This window comes from Chiloscyllium plagiosum, unplaced genomic scaffold (genome assembly GCF_037043375.1).
Source record: "Chiloscyllium plagiosum isolate Xiang-an unplaced genomic scaffold, Cpla_swu_hap1 HiC_scaffold_2, whole genome shotgun sequence".
NCBI lineage: Eukaryota > Metazoa > Chordata > Chondrichthyes > Orectolobiformes > Hemiscylliidae > Chiloscyllium > Chiloscyllium plagiosum.
Genome location: NW_028270140.1, coordinates 20,434,910 through 20,462,744, shown reverse-complemented (window position 1 = coordinate 20,462,744; position 27,835 = coordinate 20,434,910). Strand labels below are relative to the sequence as shown.

Below are 27,835 nucleotides of genomic sequence, written 5' to 3'. Positions count from 1 at the left end.
CTGGAACAATTAAAAGGCATCTGGACGGGTATATGAAAAGGAAGCGTTTAGAGGTATATGGGCCAAATGCTAACAAATTGAACTAGATTAATTTAGAATATCTGATCGACATGCAGGAGTTGGACTGAAGGGTCTATGACTCTGTGTAAATAGACCCAGCTTCACAATTATTCCACAAAGCTAGAGTTTCCCATTCCTGCAATCATTTTCATAAATCTTGTCTACAACCTCTTGAATGAGTTTACATCCTTCCTAAAATGCACTATTAGAGCCCAGTATTGCAGCCCAATATGAAATGTAATAACACCAGTTGAGGATAAACAAATGTTTGCTAACTTCCTTGTATTGTATTTTAAGTACATAGGTACAAAACCGAGGATCCCTTATTAATTTATATCACCTTTGACAATTTAAGGTTGTATACATCCTTTGTTTAATCAACCATTTTAAAGATGTATTCTTCATTTTAAGTTGCCATTCCTCATTCTTCCTTCAAAAATGTATCATTTCATACATCCCTGCCAGTAAATTTCATCTCCCACCTTCCATCCATTACATCAGTCTATGTTCTCTTAAAATCTATCACTATCCCCCTCACGGTTCCCAAAAATACCCAAGAGTGTTTGTAGTTCCACAATTTTTTCTGAAGACACATTTCCAAATAATGAAAATGGATAAGACCTCTCAACTTTTTTTTGTCCATCAGCATTTTGTGCATCCCCAATTTTTGACTCTAATTGCCTGGAGAGCAAGCCCACAGCTGCAGGTCTGGAGTCACATATAGGTCAAACCAAGTAATGACGGCAGTTTCCTTCCCTAAAGAACATTTGTGATCCAGATAGATTTTTCCAACAATTGACAATGGTTTCGTGGCCATCATTAGACTCCTAATGCAGACTTTGCTTAGATTCAAATTCCACTTTTCACTGCTGTTTCTTTTTGTGAAAAGGAAAGTACACATTAAATGGAGATCATAAAAATATAAAACCTGGAAGTCTGGAGAGAAGGTGGACAACAAATATGATTTGTAGGCACAGCCCCTCTATTGAATATCATAAGTGGAAGACAAACAATGGAGGAAGAATTAAACATTACCACGATAAACTTACCCATACTGAAGAAATCTGAACTCGACGATGGATGTGGCATACCATTTGAGGATGAAAAAGCAGGAGCATTAGGAGTGAAAAACTGTCCAAATAAGTCTGGCTCAGTTTGATCAGTCTTGGGTGTTGGAAATGCAGCACCAAATGGATCAAAAGAGTCTGAGAAAAAACAGTTAACAGACAATTGCAGCTGTTTCATTACAATGTCTACTATTAGTCAAGGATCCACATAAAACACATACTGCACATTACTGGTTTTGATAAATCTTAGATTGAATTAAAAATTGAGGAGCTGACCGGATAGAAGCTATACTCTACTGAATTGTCAAAGAGTCATATTTACAAACGATTGATTAAGACCAGTTTGACTAAGGTTTTAGAACAACTGATGATAAAACAAGGCTAATACCTTCATATGCTTCAGGTCAGATTTTCCGAGAAGTGGCAATCTCAATCAAATGAGCCAGGTAAGCAGGGTGCCAGGTGAGTTGAGTGCCAGCTGGATAAAGTACTAGTAAGAAAGGGACCAGGTAAAGCAATGTAGTATCTAAGGAGATTCGGAGTGGATACGAGAAAACCTGTCTGGCAGGGGTATAGGTGGGTATCACGTCTATTCAGTGGGGGATTGAGGGAGTGCATTTACAGGGAGGAAATGGGTGTCAGGCCAGGGTATAGGGAATGCAAGTGATCTGAGGGAAGTGTAGTTAGGAGTGTGCCATGGAAGTATTGCATCAGTTGAATAACTATTTAAGCTTAGTCTACATTTAGAATAGAAAATTTAACCTCAATATCTGTTTAATTTAGTTGCAACCGTCGAATTCTCCATTTCAAATGGAGACATTTGCAGGGATCTACACATAGCGGAATTACCTAGCAGAAAATTCAACTTCCTGGGCAATTCTCTCAGAGTCTACTAAAATGCAGGTTCCACAGGATCTTTAACTCTTATCTTTGTGGGAATAACAATAGGCCCATTGAAAAATCTGGGCCTTCAATTTCTGTCTGTTGATTTATGGAAGTATAAAACTGGATGGTACCCTAAAATTAAAATTAAAGTCAATGATGAGTTGAGCACTGAGGATTTGTGGATACCCTCCTTGATGTGATATTTAATTTGGAATAGAAACAAAAGTCTTAAAAGGGTATAGAAGATTTCTGAACAATTGCAACCAATCCTCGACTGATAGATTCAAACAGGTTATTCCAGACTACAAGAATCGTAATGGATGACTAATTATCAAAATAACATTTGACCCAAAAGCATTAATTCGCCCAACACAACACATATGTGGAAAGTGTTTTTCTAATATATATTTGCTCCTGTACTCAATGCACTGACCAATAAAGGAAAGCAAGCTTCTCCTTCACTATCCTAACCACCTGCGACTCCACTTTCAAGGATTCCTGAACCTGCACACCAAGGTCCTTTTGTTCAACAACACTCCCCAGGACCTTACTATGAAGTGCATAAGTCCTGCTCTGATTTGTCTTTCAAAAAATGGAGCACCACATATTTATCTAATTAAACTCCATCTGCCACTGCTCGGCCCATTGGCCCATCTGATCAAGATCCCTTTGTACTCTCAGGTAACCTTCTTCGCTGTCCACTATACCTCCAATTTTTGTATAAAGTTAAAATCACACAATGCCAGGTTATAGTCCAACAGGTTTATTTAGAAGCAGTAGCTTTCGGAGCACTGCTCCTTCATCAAGCGCTCCAAAAGTTAGTGCTTCTAAATAAACCTGTTGGACTATAGCCTGGTGTGTAATTTTTAACTTTGTACACCCCAGTCCAACACCGGCATCTCCAAATCATTCTAATTGTTGTGTCATCTGCAAACTTACTAATCATATCTCTTATCGTCAAATCCAAATTATTTATATAAATGACAAAAAAGCAGTTGACTCTGCACCGATCCTTACGGCACACCACTGATCACAGGCCATCAATCTAAAAAGCAACCCTCAACCACCACCCTCTGTCTCCTACCTTTGAGCCAGGTCTGTATCCAAATGGCTACTTCTCCCTGTATTCAATGTGATCTGACCTTGCTAACCAGTTTACCATGTGGAAACTTGTCGAACGCCTTACTGAAGTCCATACACATCATGTCGACTGCTCTGCCTCATCAGTCCTCATTGTTACTTTTTCAAAAAGTTCAATCGAGTTTGTGATAACGAATTTCCATGCAAAAAAGCCATGTTGACTATCCCTAATCAGTTCTTGCCTTTCCAAGTTCCTTCCAACAACTTTCCCACCACCAAGTGGTCATTGGTCTATAGTTCCCTGGCTTTTCCTTACCACTTTTCTTAAATAGTGGTATCACGTTAGTTGAACCTCCAGTGTTCCAGCACCTCACCTGTGGCTATCGATGATACAAATATCTCAGCAGGGTGCCCTGCAAACACCTCCCTAGCTTCCCACAGAGTTCTAGGTCAGATCCCAGGGATTTATCTACCTTTATGCATTTTAAGATGTCCAGTACGACCTCCTTTGTAATATGGACATTTTTTCAAAATATTGCGATTTATTCCCCCACATTCTACATCTTCCGTATCCTTCTCCATAGTAAACACTAACACAAAATACTCATTCAGTGTCTCCCCCACCTCCTGTAAACTAAACAAGGACTATATTAATCAGAAATTAATTAAAATTGAGACACTAAACCTTTTAGGTCAATAAAGAACACAATATCTGCATACAAAAGCACAAGTTCTGATTAAATGAAATTAAATGACCACTTGTGTTTCAGTGGAGATACATTTTAATGCAGTTGACTTGGTGTTACTGTTCATCTTGTCCTTGATCTTCCTAAACTGGGTACTTGTGCTTCTGTCTGCTCACGTAACAAATTGCTCAAGTTTTAACTCTTGTTTGTCTCTTGAGTTTAACCCATTTTTTTGATGATAATTATGTAGTGACAGATAACGATGAAAGAAAGACTCCTCTAATAAAACTAATATAAGGGATAGTTCTTAATTATTCCAAATGACTTGCACAAATTTCAAAGCTAACCCTAACCCTACTTAGCATGTAACACACATTGCCAAAATTATGAAACATTCAGATTGGAGTACCCTGCTTTCTTCATTTAAGGCTGTCAACACAAACATGAATTACCGAATCCCTACAGTGCAGATAGAGGCCATTTGTCCCTTCAAATCAACACCGATCCACCAAAGAGCATCACACCTAGACACCTCCCCTCCCTCCTGCCCCACTCATCCCCACTTCCCTGTAGCCCCACATTTACCATAACTAATCCACACAATCTACATATCCCTGGATACTATGAACAATTTAGCATAACCAATCCACCTAATCTGTACATGTTTGGACTGAGGGGGGGGAACCAGAGCACCTGGCATAAACCCACCAGAGAAAACATGCAGACTCCACAGTCACCTGAGATTTGGATTGTACCCAGGTGCCTGGTGCTGTGAGGCAGCAGTGCTAATCACTGAGCCACCGTGCTCCCTCAGGCTTACAGATGCATTCTGGCAACTTCGGTACACTTGGTTTTGATCAAATGATCAAGTCCCAGGGTTGCTCTACAATTCCTGAAGAAGGGCCTGTGCCCGAAACGTCGAATCTCCTGTTCCCTGGATGCTGCCTGACCTGCTGTGCTGTTCCAGCAATAAAGTTTCAACTTTGATCTCCAGCATCTGCAGACCTCACTTTCTCCTGCTCTACAATCAGACCTACTTGACTTGGTGAAGTAAGTTTATGAGTAATTTGTTACAAAAAAATTGACCACAGGCAAAGAATCCTAAGTTTAGGAAAAGGGGCAAGACAAACATAAATGCTTACTCAGCTGAAATGTATCTCCAACAAAACACAAGTTACCATGAAGAAGTCCACAGTTTATATTAATAGAAAGTAGCTGATATAAAAAAAACTATTAAAGAGCAAAACCTTTGAGGAGAAGGGGCAGACAAGCAAATAGTTTTTCGCTGTCTACAAGTCCAGACAGAAGAGGTTTTTCAATTTAGAAATGTAAACCTATCAAGTTATCGTGTAAGAAAAAACATCCTGTATTGACAGTTCTAACTATCTGGTAGTAATATCTATAGGAGCACCTACCTGCTGAAGCATTTGATACAGGAGCAACAGGAACCGGTTCCACTGGTGGTGGAGGTGCCCCACTGAAAAAGAAATCATTTCCTCCCCCAATTAGGTCAGCTGAGAATTCTTGTTGTATTTCTTCTGGACCGCCAGCAAATAAATCATTGAGCAAATCAGCATTGCTAGGTGAACTTCGCATTTCCACTGTCGGTGGTGCAATGTCAGTTTGGGCATCATTATTTAGTCCCAGCAAATCCACACTGTCCTCAGTGGAAGGTTCTGCAGTTTGGTCTGTTGAACTTTCAACATCTGCTTCAAAGAAAAAGTTTACGGTGTTCGTTTGTTCTGGCTGAATAGGGCTCTCTGGCTCATCCATCTTCACAGTGTTACACTCACTTGAAAAAGCAGCAAAATCATCATCTGATGGTCCACTTTCATCCACCAAGCTTGGATGACCTTCATCAGGAGTTTGTACATCACTAGCCCGGGAGTCCTCTTTTGCTTCTGCTAATTAAACACAGTATCAGACCTAACTAGCTATTTCACATTAAATATTAAAATCACTCAATGCAAATTTATTATTTACTCTTCAATTTCTTCTTCATTGGTGGTTACTTACAGCAGATATTCACCAAGGCTCCCTAGACATTGCCTTCCAAACACATAATAAAGGCCACTTAAAGGTACAAGGGGGCAGATAAATAGGAACACCGCCACCAAATTCCCCTCCAAATCACTCATCATCCTGACTTGAAAATATATTGCCATTCCTTCACTGCCACTGGGTCAAAAGTCCTGGGCAATAAATGCTGGCCCAGCCAGCAACGCCATATTCCTGCAATGGCTTTGCTATTGCACCAAGTTATTTTATTTGATGTCACCTTGGTTAGTGAGTCGGTGCCTTAATTAACCATGATGGGCACCACAGTTAATTGTACAGCTCAGGAAAATGAGTTTTCTTTCTCCTTACATTATCCATAGTCAGTTGGGAACACTATAGTTGAACTCGACCAGGGATCATTCCTTGTTCATGCTGCTTAGCTTCATAAAAGGTTCTACAGTAAACCAATTAAGCCATCCTGTGTGTGTCGAAGAGCTCCAGAGCCTCATTGACATGATTTCAGAGCAGAAACATATAAATAAATTTAAAAATTTATAAAAAAGTAAGCTAAGAGTGTAGGATGGTGTAAAGTAGGTAAACTTTAAGTTAGGAGAAGTAAATTTTACCCTGTCCCACCCCAAATAAATTAACGCACTGCACAAATTCAATTTATCAATGGTGTTCAACATTAGCCAACCTCAGACTTTTTATCTCCTTACTGTCACCAGGAAAAGTCCCTGCTTAATTTGCAGCAATGAAATAATTATTTACATATTTGGTGTTTTTTCCAAATATTTCTGTGCAAGATCAAAGCCTTGATACAGATTTAGCTGATTTCACAAAAACAGCAACATGCACATTCAAATGCAGGAACCAGAACGATTGAACAATACTAGTTCAAAGAAGCTAAGTCAATATCAATGCTTGCACTCCATATAAATAAGACAATGTGAAGCTAGTCCAATATTGGTCCATGAGACATAAAACTGATAGCTTAGCAGCTTTGCTTTGCTGGGAATTTGACAATAGGAATACTCAATTTTTCAATAAGTTATTGTAACAGCAAGGTCTTTCTTCTTTTAGCAACCACAGTGGAAATTTGATTTTAAATAAATATTCTCTGAAATGAAAATCAGGGAATTATGAAAATGGGAAACCACCACATACTGCACAAGCTGAAATTTGATCAATTTATCATGACCTTCCAACATTTACCTTCCCAATTTAATGTTTCAAAAAAGCTGTTGGAGGTGTCACTGTTTTGATGTGATGTCTCATCTTCACTGGTATTCTGTGAAGCATGGTCTGATTTAGGAGTCTCTGCATCATACTGCGCTGTCGACCCTGGTTGTCTGGGTAGTTCAGGCTTTCCTTTGTATGGCGAGAAAAAAGACATGAATCTCAGAATTTTCACAAATTAGATCTTTTCTCCACACTGATAGGCTTTTCTAAAGATTAAGAATAATTTCCATGAGCAAATATTGCTCACATATTTCAGAATTACCACCCAATAAACATAGGACCATGACAGTGACAGTGTAGTACAGCAAGATTCAAAATCAAACCAAAGTAGATGTTGCCTGAGGAAGTTCTTTACAGAGATATGCCATTCTGACCTGTATAACACAAAGTCATGAACTAAACCTAATACAAATTGTTATGTGGTTTTGAGTGATCAATAAGCATTTATACAGTCGTGAGTGTCTCAGAAAAAATGCTGGAAGTAGGTATAAAAAGTTGTTTGAACTCTACCAAAGACATTTTCTTACACAAATTGCTGATACAAATTTCATTGCCTAGGATTCATACTTGTGTCAAATATGTCCATAGGTACAGAAGGAGTGGGGCAACAGAAAGTGTTGGAACAACGGGTCACTGAAAGTATAATGACAGAATATCCTAATGTTCTATTATCATGGTTCATTGTTGAGGAAACATGTCAGGACTAATTCTTTGAGCTGGGATTCTCAGGAGGCTATTGGATTCAGTATGCTCCCTGAAAACTATAAATTCATTACACTTCCTTTCCTTTCTCCCATAGCTCTGTAAATTCTTCATTTTCAATTTTATGCAATTGTCTTTTGAACTTGTTTCCATCATCTTTTCAAGTACTGAATTCCAGATCATAGCAACTCACTATGTAAAACAATTTTGCACCATTTCCCACTGATTGACAATTATCTTATGTTCTACTGCTTACAACCCTTGTCATTGGGAACAGTTTTTTTCTTACTTACACAGTCAAAATTCTTCATAATTTTACACATTTGTCCTTTACCTCATCTGCTCCTATGGGAAGGATTTCACTTTTCAAATCCCTCCACATATCTGAAGTCACTCATTCCCAGCACGAGTTATGTACATTTTCTCTGCACCCTCCCCTGCCCCGAAAGAGTAGTGACCAGAACTGGTCAGTGCTCCATTTGATAACTTATAAAGGTTTAGCAAAACTTCTTAGTTTTTTCACTGTATGCTTCTATTTATAAAAATTGTACTGAAAAAAAATCAATCTGCCCTTCAAAGATTTGACTAAATTTTGACGAAAAATCACGAAGAAAACCATTCATTGCATTTTGAAATGTACGCTACTCTAACATGCAGCGTGTCACTGGTCTCCTGATCTGTAGAGAGAGTTATATTACTCTGAGCATAAATATCACGATTAACATTTCCTTAATGCTGGCAGCTCCAAAATGGCAGCTTCTAAATCTGTTAGCACTTTGTGAACCTGCTTAATTTTAAACTTATATCAAACAGTCATCTATAGAGCTCCTGATTTAGATTGTACTTTCATCTGCTACTCTTGCACCAAATGGGCATTAAATCACACTTTACTTTAAACTGCATGTGTCAATGTTCTGCCTGCAGATTCTTCAGTGCTGTAATGAACTCATCTGCACTCAATCTCTCTCTCAAGTCCTATCTTTACAATTGCACAGATTGTAATAAAGACGAAGTTTCAACTGTTTCATTTATTGGGTATGTTTTGGTTTAGTTTATCTCACACAACTGATTAAAAACTTAAAATCAAGTTACAAAGAGCTAACTTAGTTCCCAGATGACCAGTAAAACTTCTGGCTTAATAGTAAAACAAAATCTGTTGACACTGAATATACTGGGGAGAAATGAGACAACCATTAAAACTATATACTTTTCTATACACAATAACGTTGGGACAATATGCAGACTTTGGGGTCATATTGTGAGATAGAACAGATTTGCATTCAATTCACCAAGCATTTTGACTTTAACTGATTTGCACTGTTGGTGCTGAGAGGTCTGTCTCTGCATCAAGGGACAGGGCTTTGTAGGTTAATTTTGGAAACTCAGTAAGCCTCCCCTCCATAAAAAGAACTGAGGAAGAAGTGAAGTTAGCTCTTATCACCTTCTCTCTTGCTAGTAAAGAACAGTTTGAATCAACCAGGGATTTGTAGCTTTCCCTCAGCTAATGAGGGAGATTGGTAAACCAATGAGTGCTTTTCAGAAGAGAATATCTTAATACCAATTACTTTAGGGATTGCTTACTTGGTAATTGAGTTAACCTCATAACATGGCAAAGTCATATTTTGCTTTTCATAAAGAGTAAAAAGAAATAGATCTCAATCAAATAGCCCCTATTCTATTTCAACATTTTAGGTAAAATAAACCAGTGAATGGACTTGTGTTGAACTTTATCTTGTTAACTAACTTTCAGTTTGCCTCCCAAAAAACAGAAATGAATTTTGGCAAACTATGATTATTGTATTTCTAGCATTTTTAATCTCCTTGGGAATAAACAGTTTAGAGTCTGTAAAGTTATCCAACCTTAAATCAACAATCTCGACATTTCAATGCTCCTGTTTAGATAATCTCAGTATTTTTTTTCTTTCTTTCGTTCATTCTGGTACTTGTGACACTGTAGCTTACCTCTCTACTGTGAAGACCAAAACAGAACATTTAGTACATGAGTATATTTAATATACTTCAATCCTATTGATGTTTTCCTAATTTTTGTAACTATTATTTGTCTGACATACATAGTTATATAAATTCCATTCCATGTTTTGCATAAAAGTGCAGCCTTGGATATTGGTTTAAATGACCAAAGCTTACCAAATTTAGATAACATCTCTTGCTGTTCTTCACGGCTAGAGAAAAGAATCTTGGGATTGAGTCCTTTTGTCAGTAGGTTTTCCCATGGAGGTGCATTGCTGCTGATGTTGTCTCGAGGCTCCACCTCTACTTCCAGAGTTACCTGGAAGAGGTCTGGATATTTCTCCTGAATATCACATGCATCAAGATCATACCTGCCACACAGAATCAGCAATTTATCAGCATCATTTGACAAGAACTGACACTTATACAGCACTGTTAATATCCACTAGAGCATTCCAAAATGAAATATGACACCAAGCCATACAACAAAATATTGCGTCAAATAATCACATACAGGAAGACAGACAGGAAGCAAGGTAGAAAGCCACAGAGCTGTCAGGACTTACAGCCTAGACAACTAAAGGCACTGCTACCAGCACTGGCAGAACTAAAATGGGGAATGCAAAAGATTAGATTAGCACAGATATTGTGAAGGGTTACAAGTGATAGAAGATTACAGAGATGGAGGGATTTGATAACAAGGATGAGAGCCTGGATAGTGTTTTATATAGTCTTGTTTTGGACTTCCCGCCCCAGGGAAAAGGCTTTGTCTATTTATTTTATCCATGCCCCTCACAACTTCCTTCCTATAGGAATGAGACTAGAATTGCATGCAAAATTCCAATAGTGGCCTAACCAACGTCCTATACAGCCGCAACATAACCTCCCAAACCACAAACTCAATGCTCTGACCAATAAAGGAAAGCATACCAAATGCCTTCTTCACTGTCTTATCTACCTGTGACTCATTTTCAAGGAACTATGAACTTGCACTCCAAGGTCTCTTTGTTCAGCAACACTCACTGGGACCTTACCATTAAGTGTATAAGTTCTGCCCAGATTTACTTTACCGAAATACAGCACCTCACATTTATCTAAATTAAACTCCATCTGCCACTCCTCAGCCCACTGGCCCATCAGATCAAGATCCCATTGTATTTTGAGGTAACTTTCTTCGCTGTTCACTACACCTCCAGTTTTGGTGTCATCTGCAAACTTACTAACTGTACCTCCTTTGTTCACATCCAAATCATTTATATAAATGAGGAAAAGCAGTGGTCCCAGACAGATCCTTGTGGTACATCACAGGGAATTGGCAAATTTCACTCCCAATAGGCACAATGGGTGAGAAGATCAACCACAGAATAAGATGGGAAAATTGGGGTTATTGCTTCTTACATGGGGACCAACCATGGTTCAATGAGCAGTGCACAACAGCATACAAAGTAAACCTAAGAATACAGTTCTAAGCTGGTGAAGGTACAGATGTCGACAACATGCCTGCTAAACAGTGGAAGCAACATACTATCGACATAAGTCATTCCAGAGGAATCAAACAATCTTACAACTAATCAGATAAAAGGCTGCAGCCTTGCAAGGTGGTAAATGTTGGAAAATTAATGGGAAGAGGGGGATCTAGGATTATTCCCTTTCTCGATAATAACAAAACCTAGCATATTACTACAAAAGGCGAACACATTTGCAATCATCTTTAGCCAAAATGTGGCCCAACAGAATTGTGATGGAGGTGCCTGCAATGCTGGTTGGAAGTCATGTTTCTGTGAGAATGCGTTTGACTAGTCTGAGGGTATCTCTACCAAATTTGAGACAACACAGACAGACAGTGGTGGTGGAGGGTTGTTTTTCAGACTAAGAGGCCTGTGACTAGTAGAATGCCACAAGGATCAGTGCTGGGTCCACTACTTTTCATCATTTATATAAATGATTTGGATGTGAGCACAAGAGGCATAGTTAGTAAGAACTAGAGGGCATAAAAGAGACCTAAGGGGCAACTTTTTCACGCAGAGGGTGGAACGTGTATGGAATGAGCTGCCAGAGGAAGAGGTGGAGGCTAGTACTACTGCAAAATTTAAAAGGCACCTGGATGGGTATATGAATAGGAAGGATTTGGAGGATATGGGCTGGGTGCTGGCAGGTGGAACTAGATTGGGTTGGGATATCTGGTCGGCATGGACGAACAAATTGGACCGAAGGGTCTGTTTCCAGACTATACATCTCTATGACTCTATGCTCATGAGCAAGTCTTTGTAAGGCCGACTGGACTGGGTGAGTCGAAGTTTTAATTTTATTATGCTTTTTTTTTGCAATTTGGCACAACTTAGTGGATTGATAGGCTACTTCAGAAGACAGATGAATGTCAACTACATTGCTGCAGGTATGGAGGCACATATAGACCAGCCTTGATAAGGACAGCAGATTTTCTTCCATAATATTTTAAGATAATCTAATGTTTTCATCTTCTCACTAACGATACTGAATTCTTATTCCAGATATATTTCATTAAATAATTTCCATTTCCCAGTTGCTATACTGAGATTGAACTAACGTCTCCAGATCATGTATCCAAGCCTCTGGAAAACAAATCCAGTGACATAACTACTCTGTTACCATAAACCAATTTTTTCAATGGTGATTTTCAAGGTGTGGTTGGATTGATGCAGCTGCAGCAATGCAAGAAGCTTTACACCATCCAGGTCAAGGCAGTTTATTTGGTCAGTGCCCCGGCTACTGGATTTAAACCACTCCTTCACTGTGCGATCACCAGAAGGACTGCAGTAGGTCAATGAATAGACTTACCATCACTTTCTTAATACAATTGTGGGCTGGCCAGATTCAATGAAATCTCCAATACCCAAGTTTAAATTTCAGCTGTTGTTCAATGCTCCTCATGACTTTAGAGATAGCCACAAAACTTACAAGAAGATAGCAAATTAAAAGTCCATAGATTGAGGATTGAAGATTGAGGCTTTAGCTCAGGAGTCTTTGACAAGGAGGTTGAGTGAAGTGATTACGCCACTGTTGAAGAGGGTGAAGACATGACTGCCAAGCTGGTTCAGTGTGCTATGTGCTTGATGTGGGAGGTCAACGACTCTGGTGTGTCTGGCTCGAAAAAGTGTGGAAAGCATGTGCACATTCAGCTACTGACAGAGCATATTGCAGCACTGATGAAAGAACTCGAGGACCTTAGGCTCATCCGAGAGAACGAGATCTTTCTGGACAAGACCTTCAGCGAGGTTATTATACCAATCATACCAGAAGAGAGCAGACTATGAGGAAGGCAGAGACTATGAGGTACAAGACACCCTGGGGGAAGCACCTGTCAGGAACAAGTTGAATCTTTTGGAAACAGTAGAGATAGATGACACTGCCAGTCTGCGAGGCAGCCAGGTCTGTCAATCAAAAGTTGGCACAGAGGCAGAGCGGAAGAGTGGGACATCGCACAGAGCCGTGGTAATAGGGGACTCCATAGTGAGAGGAACTGACCGGGGTTTTTGTGGCAGCAGACGGGACTTAAGGATGGTGTGTTGCCTTCCTGGTGCCAGGGTTAAAGACATCACAGACAGAGTGCAGGAAATCCTCAAGGACGAAGGTGAAGAGCCAGAGGTGGTGGTACATGTTGGCACAAATGATGTCGGGAAGAAGAGGAGGAACATACTACAGCGGGACTTTGGAGAACTAGGAAGAAGGCTGAAAAGCAGGATGTCCAGGGTGGTTCTCTCTGGTTTGCTTCCAGTTCCTCGGGCTGGTGAGGCCAGAAACAGGGAGGTCTGAAGGTTGATAAGTCCCCGGGGCCTGATGGTCTACATCCCAGGATACTGAAGGAGGTGGCTCGAGAAATCGTGGATGCGTTGGTGATTATTTTCCAGAGTTCGATAGATTCGGGATCAGGTCCTGCGGATTGGAGGGTGGCTAATGTTGTATCACTTTTTAAGAAAGGGGAAAGAAAGAAAACAGGAAATTATAGACCAGTTAGTCTGACCTCAGTGGTGGGAAAGATGCTGGAGTCTATTATAAAGGATGAAATTATGACACATCTGGATAGTAGTAACAGGATAGGTCAGAGTCAGCATGGATTTATGAAGGGGAAATCATGCTTGACTAATCTTCTGGAATTTTTTGAGGATGTAACTCTGAAGATAGACAAGGGAGATCCAGTGGATGTAGTGTACCTGGACTTTCAGAAAGCTTTTGATAAAGTCCCACATAGGTTAGTCAGCAAAATTAGGGCGCATGGCATTGGATTGAAAATTGGTTGGCTGACAGGAAACAAAGAATAGTGATAAACGGCTCCATTTCGGAATGGCAGGCAGTGACCAGTGGGGTACCGCAGGCTTTTATAATATATGTTAATGATATAGAAGATGGTATTAGCAATAACATTAGCAAAATGTTTGATGATACTAAGCTGAGTGGCAGGGTGAAATGTGATGAGGATGTTAGGAGATTACAGGGTGACCTGGACAGGTTAGGTGAGTGGTCAGATGCATGGCAGATGCAGTTTAATGTGGATAAATGTATGGTTATCCACTTTGGTGGCAAGAACAGGAAGGCAGATTACTACCTAAATGGAATCAATTTAGGTAAAGGGGCAGTACAGAGAGGTCTGGGTGTTCTTGTACACCAGTCAATGAAGGTAAGCATGCAGGTACAGCAGGTAGTGAAGAAGGATAATAGCATGCTGGCCTTCATAACAAGAGGGATTGAGTATAGAAGCAAAGAGGTTCTTCTGCAGCTGTACAGGGCCCTGGTGAGACCACACCTGGAGTACTATGTGCAGTTCTGGTGTCCAAATTTGAGGAAAGACATTCTGGCTATTGAGGGAGTGCAGCGTAGGTTCACGAGGTCAATTCCTGGAATGGCAGGATTACCTTACACTGAAAGACTGGAGCGACTGGGCTTGTATACCTTTGAGTTTAGAAGACTGAGAGGAGATCTGATTGAGACATATAAGATTATTAAAGGATTGGACACTCTGGAGGCAGGAAACATGTATCCGCTGATGGGTGAGTGCTGAACCAGAGGGCACAGCTTAAAAATACGGGGTAGACCATTTAGGACAGAGATGAGGAGAAACTTCATCACCCAGAGAGTGGTGGCTGTGTGGAATGCTCTGCCCCAGAGGGCAGTGGAGGCCCAGTCTCTGGATTCATTTAAGAAAGAGTTGGATAGAGCTCTCAAGGATAGTGGAATCAAGGGTTATGGAGATAAGGCAGGAACAGGATACTGATTAAGGATGATCAGCCATGATCATACTGAATGGTGGTGCAGGCTCGTAGGGCAGAATGGCCTACTCCTGCACCCATTGTCTATATCAAATTCTCAATCTTTTACATATAGAACAGGGGGAAAAATCTCAACAATTCTAAAAATGAATTCTTTTATATGAATAAAATAAATTATTTCCTATCATTCCTCACAAGACTGAAAATTCTCAAGCCCAGCATGATTTTCCGGGGCGGTTTCACCTTTGGGTGATGGTATGAAATTGATTTCAAAGTTTCAAAGCAGTTAAGGGAAACTTGCAAATGTGTGTAACAAGCAACCAATTCATCATCATTTATTTTACACTCTTGACAAAGTTGTAACTGCCCTCCTTATTTGCAGATTTACAAAGAGCTTTGCTATTTTCTGCCAACTGAACATTCTCTACTGCTTCAAAGGACAATAAAGCGATTGCCTCTAAAGTCATGATGTTTTTGGTCAACTTGCTCTCTAACTGCAGCAACTCAATCTTTTGAATGCACAAATAACAGAACGTCTTCTTAGGCTGATTGAAAGTCAACTCTTCCAAGTACTTTTATGATAATTATATACAGTAGATATTAAGCACATGGTACTGCACAACAGTGAGCTTGACGAAGTGAAACACATTTCTTGTGGAGTGCTGAAAAAGCTTTTGTGAATCCTGATGCAGGGAAATCAAAAGGATAGAAACTCAAGTGGTTTTCTGAATCAGTCCTCCTTGAGCATCACAGTATACGTACTCAACACACTCGTCATAAACAGTGTGATCGCCTGAGAGACGCAAAAATAAACAACCTATTAGAAAGAAAGAAATCTGGAAAATTCTTCTCCAATCCCATTAGACAACCAAAAATAGCCCAGGAGACCACTTCAGTCCTCATTAATGTCATAATCACAAATTGAAAGTATTAGATTCATCCTATACAGTCAATCCAGAGGAATATATCCGTTCACAGTTTCCATAGTGAAACTTGATGCATACAATTTACGCTCAACACTACTGTCCACGCTAAGTTTTTATCCAGTAAAATCAAATCAATGCAAAGAAAAGGAGCAAAGAAATTTCCATTATCAAATATAAATTAAGAATAAATTGGGTTAGCCAAAATAATCCAACATTTAAATACTATGCCGAGAATGAGAAAATATATCTAAATTGAACACCTGTACAATCAATCTTCAGAAAAAAAAACTTTTGAACAAAAATTTATAATATAAATAGGTGAATATAGTTAAGGCACATATTGACCCAGATATTCTGATGGCCAGATTCGTTAAAACAGTGTAGATAGAAGTCACATATCGGGAGAATCTTAGACATGGCAACTGTGGGAATTGCCTGGGAAATTGAAACCATTTATGGGAAATTCCCATCCATCTAGAATTCCCTGTCTTTAGACCCCACAACCAGCCTCCCACTCCCCAACCCTACATTCAGACCTACCTGATACGCTGGCAGCCCACACACCTGGAAAGCTATTGTTCTGATCCATCTAGCACACCACATACTTCACTCACTGGCCACCTTAATATTACACTTACATACTGGACCTTTAACAGAAGTTATTAAAGTGACTGGCTGCGCTGCTGAACAATTAAATCATAAAACACTGCACTCTTACTACTGCAAAATAGGGTATGGTTTCTTCAAACATCTTGTATGCTGCTGGATTTGCAATTCCCAGAAAGGTTCGTAACAGGTGGCCCCTGGATAGGAGCGAAAGACATATTGGTAATTTTTAATCTGCTCAGGGTCAGAAGTGGGGTTTCCAATCCTGATTGGAATATCTGCACTTATTAACTTGATTTTGAGAAAAACAAATACTTACTTTGCAAATTTGACCAATGCAGCATTCCGAGGCACAAATCCAGTGTGGAACTGAATCTGAAACATCTTCATTGAAGTCATCTGAAAGAAAATGGTCAGTCAATGCCTGCACATTTCTTGAGATCTTTCAAATTCCGGCATGCAGCACTCAAATTTCTAGTCCAACACCTCAACAACCATGGAAAACTATACATTACTTTGAAAATCTTCCAACAGTTTAATAGCAAGAGGCTACTCAAAAGATGGACAAAGTGGTGGAGAGGGGTGTGGGGCAGGGGGGCCATATAAAGTGGTAACTGTAGGTAAATCGATAATTTTGAGGGTGATAACCCTCTTTGGTAAGCGGATTGAGAATTTCACTCAGTTTGTTGCTGCCCTGGTGCCACTGAGGGACATCCTTAATCTGTTTGAAAAAAATACTGGCAGGTCCAATCATTATGCAGACTTAGTAGACTTAATAATCTATTAAACTTCCTCTGCCATTCAAAACAATTCTGATTGATCTTCAAATTCAATTCCATTCTTTCTGCCTGCTCCCCATATCCCGTGATTCCATGAGGCACACAAAATCTGGCAAACTCAGCCTGGATATATTCAAGGATGGTGCAACCACAGGCCTCTTGGGTGGTGAATTGCTTTGAGCGAAGAACCTTCTCCTCATTTCCATCCTAAACTATTAGCTCCTTATCCTGAGATTGACCCTCCATGTTTTAGATTTCTGTACCAGCAAAAATAACCTCTGTGTCTATCCTGTCAAGCCCCTTTCGGGATCTTGAGTGTTTCAATAAGATCTCCACTCATTCTTCTGAACGCCAGAGAATATGCAGCCAATTTACTCATTCTCTCATATCGGAAAAACCTCTCACCCCTGGAGAGAACATGGCGAATCATTATTGTACTGCCTCAAAACAAGTACATCTTGACTTAAATATTGTACAATGGAATCCAGGTCTGAACTCACCAAAGCAATGCACAATATGGCAAGGTGCCCTTAATCCTGCACTTTAATTCTCTTGTAATAAAGAACAATGTGGCACTTGCCTTTTGAATTGTTTGCTGAGCATTCAAGCTAACTTTACATTTCTTGTACAGCACATTCATATGATGAGCATTTACAAGTTTCATACTTTTAAAATATATTCTGTCTCTCTATCCCCATGACCGAAGTCACACTTATCCATATTCTACTCCATTTAACCAGTCTACGTAACGTTGTGACTTCTTTGTGTCCTTCTCACAGCTTGCATTTTCGCCTTACTTGATAGCACGCTGAGAAATAACACACGTTACCTCTTCATCAAAGTCAGTAAAATCAATTGCTGAGGCCCTAGCAGTAATTTTCCAGCACTCCACAAGTTGTAGCTTGCTAACATGGCCTAGATATCCCACTTGTAATAACATTTTACTACCAATTCTCCTTCCATGTTTAATATAGAATCAAATCCACAAGATTTTATCTACCTTCTTAACCCTTTGAGTCACACTTTAATGAACACCTTTTCAAAATCTAAATATATCACATCTTCTAATTGCTCTTTTCACTAACTATAATCACAAAAGACTGAATAAGCTTGTCAAGCACAATTTCCCTTACATAAAATCATGCTGATTTTGTCTAATCATAATTTTATCATGCTGATTTTGTCTAATCATAATTTTTAAATGATTTTGATAATGATTTGTAATGACTATGATTTCCTCGGTACATTGTCAAGACTTCCTTAATTTTAAGCTGAGACAGTGGCAGAGTGATGTCACTGGACTGCCAATCCAAAAACCCAGGTTTATACTCTGGGGACAGAGGTTTAAATCTCAGCAGAATGGCTGAGGGAATTGAAATTCACGTAATTAATAACTGTAGAATTAAGATCTAGTCCCAGCAATGATAACTATGAGCCTCTCATTGGCAAAAAAAATCCATCTGGTTCACCTTCCCTCCCTTTGGCAACATTGTTTTTAAAATATAGAATCCCTACAGTGTGAAAGCAGGCCATTCTGCTCATTAAGTCCATACCGTTCGTGTAACCCTCCATTTTTCATGGCTAATCCAGCTAGCCTGCACATCCCAAGATACTATAGGCAAATTTAGCATGGGTAATCCACCTAAACTGCACATTTTTGCACTGTGGGAGAAAACTGGTGCACCTGCAGGAAACTCACACAGACACAGGGAGAATGTGCAAACTCCACATAGATAGTTTCTGAAGGCTTAAAATGAACCAGGGTCATCGGCGCCGTGAGGCAGCAGTGTTAACCACCATGGTACCCCTGTCATTACTTGGTCAAGCCTCCATGTGACTCCAGGACCACAATAATATCGCTGACTCTTAAATGCCCTCAAATTGACACTCAGTTGCACGAAACTGCTACAGAAAATTCAAAAAGGAAAGAAACTGGATGAACCACCCAACACTGACACAATAATGACACCAATAATGGCAATGGCATACCCTGAGAAGTCCTCATTAATAACATTTGGCAACTTAGGCCAAAACTGGGAGGGGTGTCCCATAGACAACCAACAGTTTGACAGTCATACATGTACGATCATACTTTACAACATCCCAGGCATCATCATGATTGGGTATGTTCTGTCCCACCAGTAGGACTAAACTACCAGAGATGGCAGCACAGTGGTATCAATTCTGGACGGAGTTGCCTGGGAGTCCAAAATGTGCGCAAATGGCAATTTATATTATTCAGTTATCAAGCATTGTTACCACAAACAGAATAATTGAATCGAGAAGAACTGTCTAATTTTTCTGTACCTTTGCCTGCAGTCTTCCTCCAAGTGTCGATCTTGCGTGAAAGATCACAATGAGGACATCACCTTGGACATTTAAACCCAGTGGAATTATTGCCTTGCCATCTTCCATTTTAAATTCCCTGAAATAAACACATGCCAGGTAATATTCCCCACAATACAACTCCATTTAAAAAAAAAACCTGACATCACAAATCATTTAAGATTAGTAATTTTCATGTGGAACAGTCTGACAAACTCAATGGAGAAAAGGCATTGATTTACCATTTGCTCTATTGTCAAGTCATGTACAATGACACGAAGGTATGTAATATTGATGGACTGTTCTAACAGTGTTATAGAGTCAAGCCCTAAACCTGTCTGACCCTGGAGCAAACATATAGGCACTTGCAAAAGGAGAGCTTGGGTATCAGGCTTGAAGAATGTGAATCAGTCATTTCCCTCTTCTGTCCATGTACACAGAGACTAACTTTGCCATCACACTATTACAATGCTGATTTAAAGTGATTAAATGTAACAGCTCAAATTCACATCTAACCTTAAATTCCAGGGTACTTCATAAATAGGAATGGTAGAGAAAAGGGGTAGTTAACAGAAGATGAAGTCGATAAACTAACAAGTTTAACGAGCACAATTCTTGTTCCTGAGGTGCATAAACTGGCTGTGTACCTTACATTATGTTTTGAATATCTACCACTGACCATCTGTTAGATTATTCACCAATTTTTTTTCAAAGTTTACTGTGGAAAAACTGTCACATTGTTTTGAAGTTAACCTTACCTAAATCCAGAAATTTAGTCCTTTTCTTGAAATATTCCCTTTCAACCACTAAATTCAATATTATGAGCAGCACTGTATAAACTGCCAATAAATTACAGACGAGACATATAAAAAATGTTACCTCAATTTATCATATTCTTCAGAAGTGGTCATTACTCGATCATCACCCACGTATATCTCACAGAACGGGCGGCAAGCATTGCGTTGTTTATTAAATAAAGGAACAGGTGTCATTATAATTGATTTGATCACAATGGCTTTATTATGGGGGATTATAGGCTCCTCAGCCATCATGTCACACATGTATTCTACATATCTAAAAACAAAAAGAATAAGTTACAAATTATCTCGTAGCGTAGTTATAAAATATAGCACTTCTGTTAATCCACAGCACTAATAGAACTGAGTATAATACATTTTGGCAGTAGAATCACAGACAAGTCAATCTTGAAGTTCCACCTCTACTATGCTTGATCAAAGCCATGTCTATATTCAGCCATTATGATTATTAACACAATTAACAAAAATAAAATTTTGTTCTAATTATTTCACAGCTGTCCCTTTTTTGTTTAATGGTCAGAGAGGTATTAGAAGTAAGTCAGCAATGCTTTACAGAATAACAACATTAGGCATCCTGTACAATCGTGCGTGGAGAAATAAATAAAAACAAATTAGTTCATTTCCTGTCTGCCTCTGCGCTTCATTCTTTCCTGCTTCCTCATTGTGTATATATCTGCCACCAACTTTCAATGACTGGTGCTTTTCTCATTGTCTATGAATATTTTTCTCACTGCTTTTATATACCTTTACTGTGTTATGTGTGTTTTGCTCTCATTTATTTTCCACTCGATCTTCATGGCTTTCAGCATGTTTTTGTGTTTATGTGTCAAGCACAGGAATCCTGCTGAGTTCTCCACACCCAGTCTGAAAGCTTTCCTCCTCAGCTGCTCGAAATTGAAAACAGGAGGGTTTGGAAGTTGTCTAAAATCAACATTCTCTTTCACCCTTTTAGAATAAATCATTCTCATTTTCTTTTCATCACCTCTTTACCTCATTCTAAAACAGAAGAAAATGTCCAATCCAAGTTTGTAGCTTTTTTTGATAATACTCACTAACAATCTTATCTCCACCACCATCCTGAAAATTTCCTCTTTGCTCTCTTCAGCTGTTTCATAGGTCCTTTCCAAGAACTCTCTTCTGACAAAATTCCTCATCTTTGGATATTTGCTTTTCTTAAGATTGCTGCATCGGCCCCTTACAACTAGACAATCCAAGTCACAGTCATGACATTTATTTTCTTATGATCTCCATTCATTCCTATGCACAGGATTTTCTTTGTTCTGGCGAACACTTTTTCATTTCTGATATTTTACCTGTTTTATGGCAGGAACCATGTTTTGACAGGATGCTTCCCAGGCATACTAGAGTCATAGAGATGTACAGCATGGAAACAGACCCTTCGGTCCAACTCGTCCATGCCGACCAGATATCCCAACCCAATCTAGTCCCACCTGCTAGCACCCGGCCCATATCCCTCCAAACCCTTCCTATTCATATACCCATCCAAATGCCTCTTAAATGTTGCAATTGTACCAGCATCCACCACTTCCTCCGGCAGCTCATTCCATACACGTACCACCCTCTGCATGAAAAAGTTGCCCCTTAGTTCTCTTTTATATCTTTCCCTTCTTAACCTAAACCAATGCCCTTTAATTCTGGATTCCCCGACCCCAGGTAAAAAACTTTGTCTATTTATCCTATCCATGCCCCTCATAATTTTTAAACCTCTATAAGGTCACCCCTCAGCCTCCGATGCTCCAGGGAAAACAGCCCCAGCCTGTTCAGCCTCTCCCTGTAGCTCAAATCCTCCAAGCCTGGCAACAGCCTTGTAAATCTCTTCTGAACCCTTTCAAGTTTCACAACATCTTTCCGATAGGAAGGAGACCGGAATTGCACGCAATATTCCAACAGTGGCCTAACCAATGTCCTGTACAGCCGCAACATGACCTCCCAACTCCTGTTCTCAATACTCTGACCAATAAAGGAAAGCATACCAAATGCCTTCTTCACTATCCTATCTACCTGCGACTCCACTTTCAAGGAGCTATGAACCTGCACTCCAAGGTCTCTTTGTTCAGCAACACTGCCTAGGACCTTACAATTAGGTGTATAAGTCCTGCTAAGATTTGCCTTCCCAAAATGCAGCACCTCGCCTTTATCTGAATTAAACTCCATCTGCCACTTCTCAGCCCATTGGCCCATCTGATCAAGATCCTGTTGTAATCTGAGGTAACCCTCTTCGCTGTCCACTACACCTCCAATTTTGGTGTCATCTACAAACTTACTAACTGTATCTCTTATGCTCGCATCCAAATCATTTATGTAAATGACAAAAAGTAGAGGACCCAGCACCAATCCTTGTGGCACTCCACTGGTCACAGGCCTCCAGTCTGAAAAACAACCCTCCACCACCACCCTTCTGTCTTTGAGCCAGTTCTGTATCCAAATGGCTAGTTCTCCCTGTATTCCGAGATCTAAGCTTGCTAATCAGTCTCCCATGGGGAACCTTGTCGAGCGCCTTACTGAAGTCCATATAGATCACATCTACTGCTCTGCCCTCAGCAATCTTCTTTGTTACTTCTTAAAAAAACTCAATCAAGTTTGTGAGACATGATTTCCCAAGCACAAAGCCATGTTGTCTATCCCTAATCAGTCCTTGCCTTTCCAAATACATGTACATCCTGTCCCTCAGGATTCCCTCTAACAACTTGCCCACCACTGAGGTCAGGCTCACTGGTCTATAGTTCCCTGGCTTGTCTTTACCGCCCTTCTTAAACAGTAGCACCACGTTTGCCAACTTCCAGTCTTCCGGCACCTCACCTGTGACTATCGATGATACAAATATCTCAGCAAGAGGCCCAGCAATCACTTCTCTAGCTTCCCACAGAGTGCTAATTCCACCGGTACAGTTGTTTTAAAAGTTTTAATACCCAGGAAAGTTACACAACATTTACCACTGCTGAGACAGTAATGAAATCCGGAACTGTGTGTATCTAAGTGGTTGACAGTGAAGTATTGCGATAAGCGAGCCATTGGAAAGTAACAACAAAAGGAATGAAACGTCTTAGCATTCCTTAGGTACATGGTGCAATTTGGGCAAGAAATTGACAAAAGGGGGTGGAGAGTGGTACTTAATAACCAGAGGAGGACTTTGTGTTGCCATTCTCTGAAGACAGCAAGGAGGGAGAGCAATTTCCTTTGAAGTTGCTATACTCTTGTTAATTGTTTTGTGAACAGTATATTTGATCTACAATATTATCAAGACAGGCTGTTGAAAATTACCACAAAAGAAACAGGTTCAGGAATCAAGAACATAAATAATGTAAGATCATCCACTGTAAGTCATTTCTGATCCGGTTGCCAAACAGCACTAGCTGAATTAAACTCCAGCGACTGTATTATAATTGCATAATTCACACTAGAATTTATTAGTTTTTCACTGAGTCCACTTAGTTCTTGGAAGAACACATGTCTTAAGGTTTTATAAGGAGTATTCAGAGCTACTGTATGATTTAGTAGTTTAATTATCACCATCATGAGCTGCTTATGGACTTCTAGAACTGGATCCTTCAATAGTACACACACTACCTGTTTCCATGAATAATTCTATTTACGAACAAACCATTTTATTAGCTTGACTGTCATGTAGCTGAACCTATTTTACTTTTGAAAAGTCCTGTCAATAACTTAGTAGTAAGTTTACATGAGTAAGAAAGTCACTTCCCTGTGATACATTAGATCTTTGAAAGAAAGACCATAAGTTGCATTTCAAAGAACGAGGAGAATGGATTAGTTAGTCTGTGGGCTGCAAATTTGGTGACCACTATTACAATTATTGAAACAAACCTTAATTGTAACTACATTTTAATATATCAGGAAATGCTCAAGGAGGACTTAATCACTTCATCAAAAGCTACACTACTGAACAAAACAAATCAAGCCCATTTTGCATGAATGTACATTTGTTCAATAATTCGTAACTATGGCCCCTTTTTCAAAAAAATGGACATATGCAATAGTTTTCAAATAAGGGCTTGAAATAGATGTCTTAATTAAAAATCAATTCATAAATTGAATTCATTAGTAAACTAATTAATTTATGAACTCTATGATAGATTTCTATCATGGATTTACATGAATTATTCCAATAAATCAAAAACATATGTTAAGTTGAATAGTTAAAATCTAGCAATGCACATTGACTTCTTGTAGCATAATAAAAACCAATGAAAAGTCCCACCATTTATATGATATTTTCTCCCAGTTTAATATTATTCCACTGTCCAGTGAACAGACACTAGTCCTGTAACTGGTGACATTTAAAACCTGACAAACGTGATGGTCTTCTGCTCTGTGATAAAGTACAATCAATCTACCCTTTGATGGTCTAACTAAGATTAAATAAATCAGGACCCGAATGAAAGACAGTAATTAATATTCTGCCAGATTATGAGGATTCCAGTCTTTGTTAACAAAATAGGGAGTTCAACTAAAACTTTATTAAGGCCTACAAAATAAGGAAATCCAATTTCTTGCCTTCTTTTTTGTACACTCTTGATATTTATTTTTGTCCTCAATTAGTGAGGGATATCAGTAATGGAAAGTGGGGATTATGTTCTATTCAGGTACATAATGGCTACACAGCCAGCATCAGTTCCCATTTTTCTCCCAATTGGACATTCCTCATACAGCCAACAAACATTCATCCCACCAATCCGACAGTCCCATCAGTTGGATCTGAATTCAGTCTTGTGGGAATCATTTAGGGCTTTGATGAAAACAAACCTTGAGTACTGTGTGCAATTTTATCCAAAGAACAGTATATTTAGACCTAAAGGCATTACTACAAAGATCCATTAAACAGACCCCTGCGATGGGGGACTATCCTATGCAGGTGGAGTAAATACATTAGGGCTACACTCTCTGAAGTTTAGAAGAATGAGATCTGATCATACTGAAACATTTAAGATTTTGAAGACACTTGACAATGCAGTTATTTACAGGCTGATCTCCTGCCTGGACATTCTGAACACAGGGGATCTAGGACAATAGCCATTTTGGACCGAGAAGTCATGTCTTTACTCAGAAGTTTGAGAGTCATTGATATTCTCTGTTCCAGAAGATTAGGGGTACTCAATTAGTAAATTCATTCCAACTTGACATTATTAAGTGTTTTGTGCTCTTAAAATCAATGGAAATCACTATTGGGTGGGAATATGGAGTTGACACTGGGAGTCAGTCATTGAGTCATTAAATGGTGAATCAGGCTCAAGGGACCGAATGGCTTATTCTTATTTCAATATTTTATGTATTACTTGTGCTCCAATTAATAAGACAGCATAATTGCAATTTTGTACTCTTAGGCTCTACTGTAAGAAAGATCTGGACAACCAATGGATGGCTCTGATGAACAATATTTGATACACTTAATACAATTCCAGCGCAAGCTTTATATTATGAAAGTAAAACTAAACCATACCGTTTATGAGAGGGCCAGATTCCAGGTGGTGACCTCTTCATACTGAACATGTAGACTGCAGCTTCAGCAGTGGTGAACAGCCGACAAAAACACAGGAAAGAACAGACGACTACTGCAGATGCTGCTCGGCCATCCTATTGTGAAAGATATGAATAAAAATCAACAGCTGAGCACGTTTGGCCCAATATCAGACACTCATCATTTAAGGCATAAAATTAATGGTGCAACAGAACTAGAACAGCCATCAATGTTTGCACGTTGCGTCCCAATCTGAAGGGCAATTCAAGGAGCTCGAACAGAAGATGGACAGATTCTCATACATCCACCACACAAAGTATTCAATCTTGCAGCCAAAGCCAATACCCAGCACCTAATGAAAATCAACTAATCAGCACTGCAGGTGACAATCTATTTTGTCAGTAACTGCCCTCTTCTATTATTAACTAAATCCTTGAAGAATCCTTCAATTTCATCGAAGGATACAATGCCTTTCCCATTCTTGTGACCTCGTGTCAGCATAAGCAACAGTGTGATGCTCCCTTTACCAGATTCCAATAATATGCCTGAAATTTCCAAGTTCAGGACTGCAAACATTATAACATCACAGCACAACCATGATCATGTCAACCTTGTATTAAATAAGGACAACTCTGTGGCTCACAAAGAACCGCTCTGACATTGCCCAAACTTCAATTAGTCAAAAACTATGAGAAAGTGAGGACTGCAGATGCTGGAGATCAGAGTCAAAAAGTGTGGTGCTACCTGGGATAAACGGCTTATGTCCGAAACCTCAACTCTCCTACTCCTTGGATGCTGCCTGACCTTCTGTGCTTTTCCAGTGCCACACTTTTGATCAAAGATTATATCAATCCCAAGTCTCAGAAAACCTAATTTAAATACATTATATCAATTACCTAACAGTTTCTATAAACCAAAGTTTTGTAAATATAAAAATAACACCAATTCAGCCATTTTATTTCCTCTATTAAATCTGCCTAGTCAGTACTGGCAGTATTCATATAGTTAGTACTTTTACAGCTAGGACTTGCTCAAACTTCACAACTACCATCCAAAGACTTGTCAGAAAGCATAAAGTCGTACCATACCGATCAACCAGATTTGTCTTATTTATATCCACTTTGTACTAAAACTATTTCCCTTCCACTGCCACAAAAGCAATTGCCATTGTCTCCTTCAAGAGCAAATCCATATCCTTAACACCTAAACATCCAACTTTTCGAAGTCTTCTGGTCAGGTTCACTGCCCCTGTACTCTAGAGGTGTGAATGTAATCCAATACTATGGTTTATTTCTCACAAAGTTCTGCGCTCTCATCAACTCGATCTTTTCCAAGCATTACAACTCAAAACCCCAGCAAACAGATTTCAAATTTCTTGAACAAAAAAAGAAATTGCTGGAGAAACTCAGCAAGTCAGGCAGCATCTATGGAGAGAAAACAGAGTTAACATTTCAAGTCCAGTGACCCTTCTTCAGAAGTGATAGTAGCTAGGCAAAGGTAGCATTTGTGCTCTTGCTCTCACTTTCAAATATGCTTCTATCCTTGTCTTGCCTCACCTTAGTGATATTCTCTTGCCATACGAATTAAATATGCACTCTTAATCCTCTCACTCTAAGCTTCTCACGCCTGCTCATTCACTGTGTTCCACCGTTTGTGTTCACTTATTCTGCTATTATCTATCTGCTGAATTTTATTTGAATTCCTTCTGGGTTATCGACCTTTATCCTGCTTTTAAAACAGCTGCAAACATCAATTAAACCTTTGCCTCTCCTCTCACCTATCTTGCCTCCTGCTTAAAATCTAATTATTTTCTCCTTTGCGTATTTTGAGGTATGAGATGGCTTCCTGCACAAGGAACAATATAGAAATTAAACATGACATAAATTGTCCTTCACTTCCTTAGAAATAAATTATTTATATTGGATTATTGTAATTTTCAAAAGTTACTTA

The 27,835-nt window shown here is 39.3% G+C and overlaps 1 protein-coding gene across 3 annotated transcripts in view; it reads right to left on the bottom strand.

Moving 5' to 3' along the window:
• Nucleotides 1-27,835, bottom strand: part of gak (cyclin G associated kinase) — a 116,934-nt gene that overhangs the window by 12,619 nt on the left and 76,480 nt on the right. The window contains exons 15-22 of one of the 3 annotated variants that reach the window (XM_087995240.1): nt 25,868-26,001; nt 20,450-20,644; nt 19,553-19,670; nt 16,786-16,865; nt 9,869-10,062; nt 6,992-7,147; nt 5,194-5,682; nt 1,110-1,265 (exon numbers count right to left, since the gene is read on the bottom strand). In XM_087995240.1, the coding sequence (XP_087851366.1) occupies nt 1,110-1,265; nt 5,194-5,682; nt 6,992-7,147; nt 9,869-10,062; nt 16,786-16,865; nt 19,553-19,670; nt 20,450-20,644; nt 25,868-26,001 (1,522 nt within the window). The remainder of the gene's footprint in view (nt 1-1,109; nt 1,266-5,193; nt 5,683-6,991; nt 7,148-9,868; nt 10,063-16,785; nt 16,866-19,552; nt 19,671-20,449; nt 20,645-25,867; nt 26,002-27,835) is intronic. The other 2 variants (XM_087995241.1, XM_087995243.1) reach the window with 2 other exon arrangements.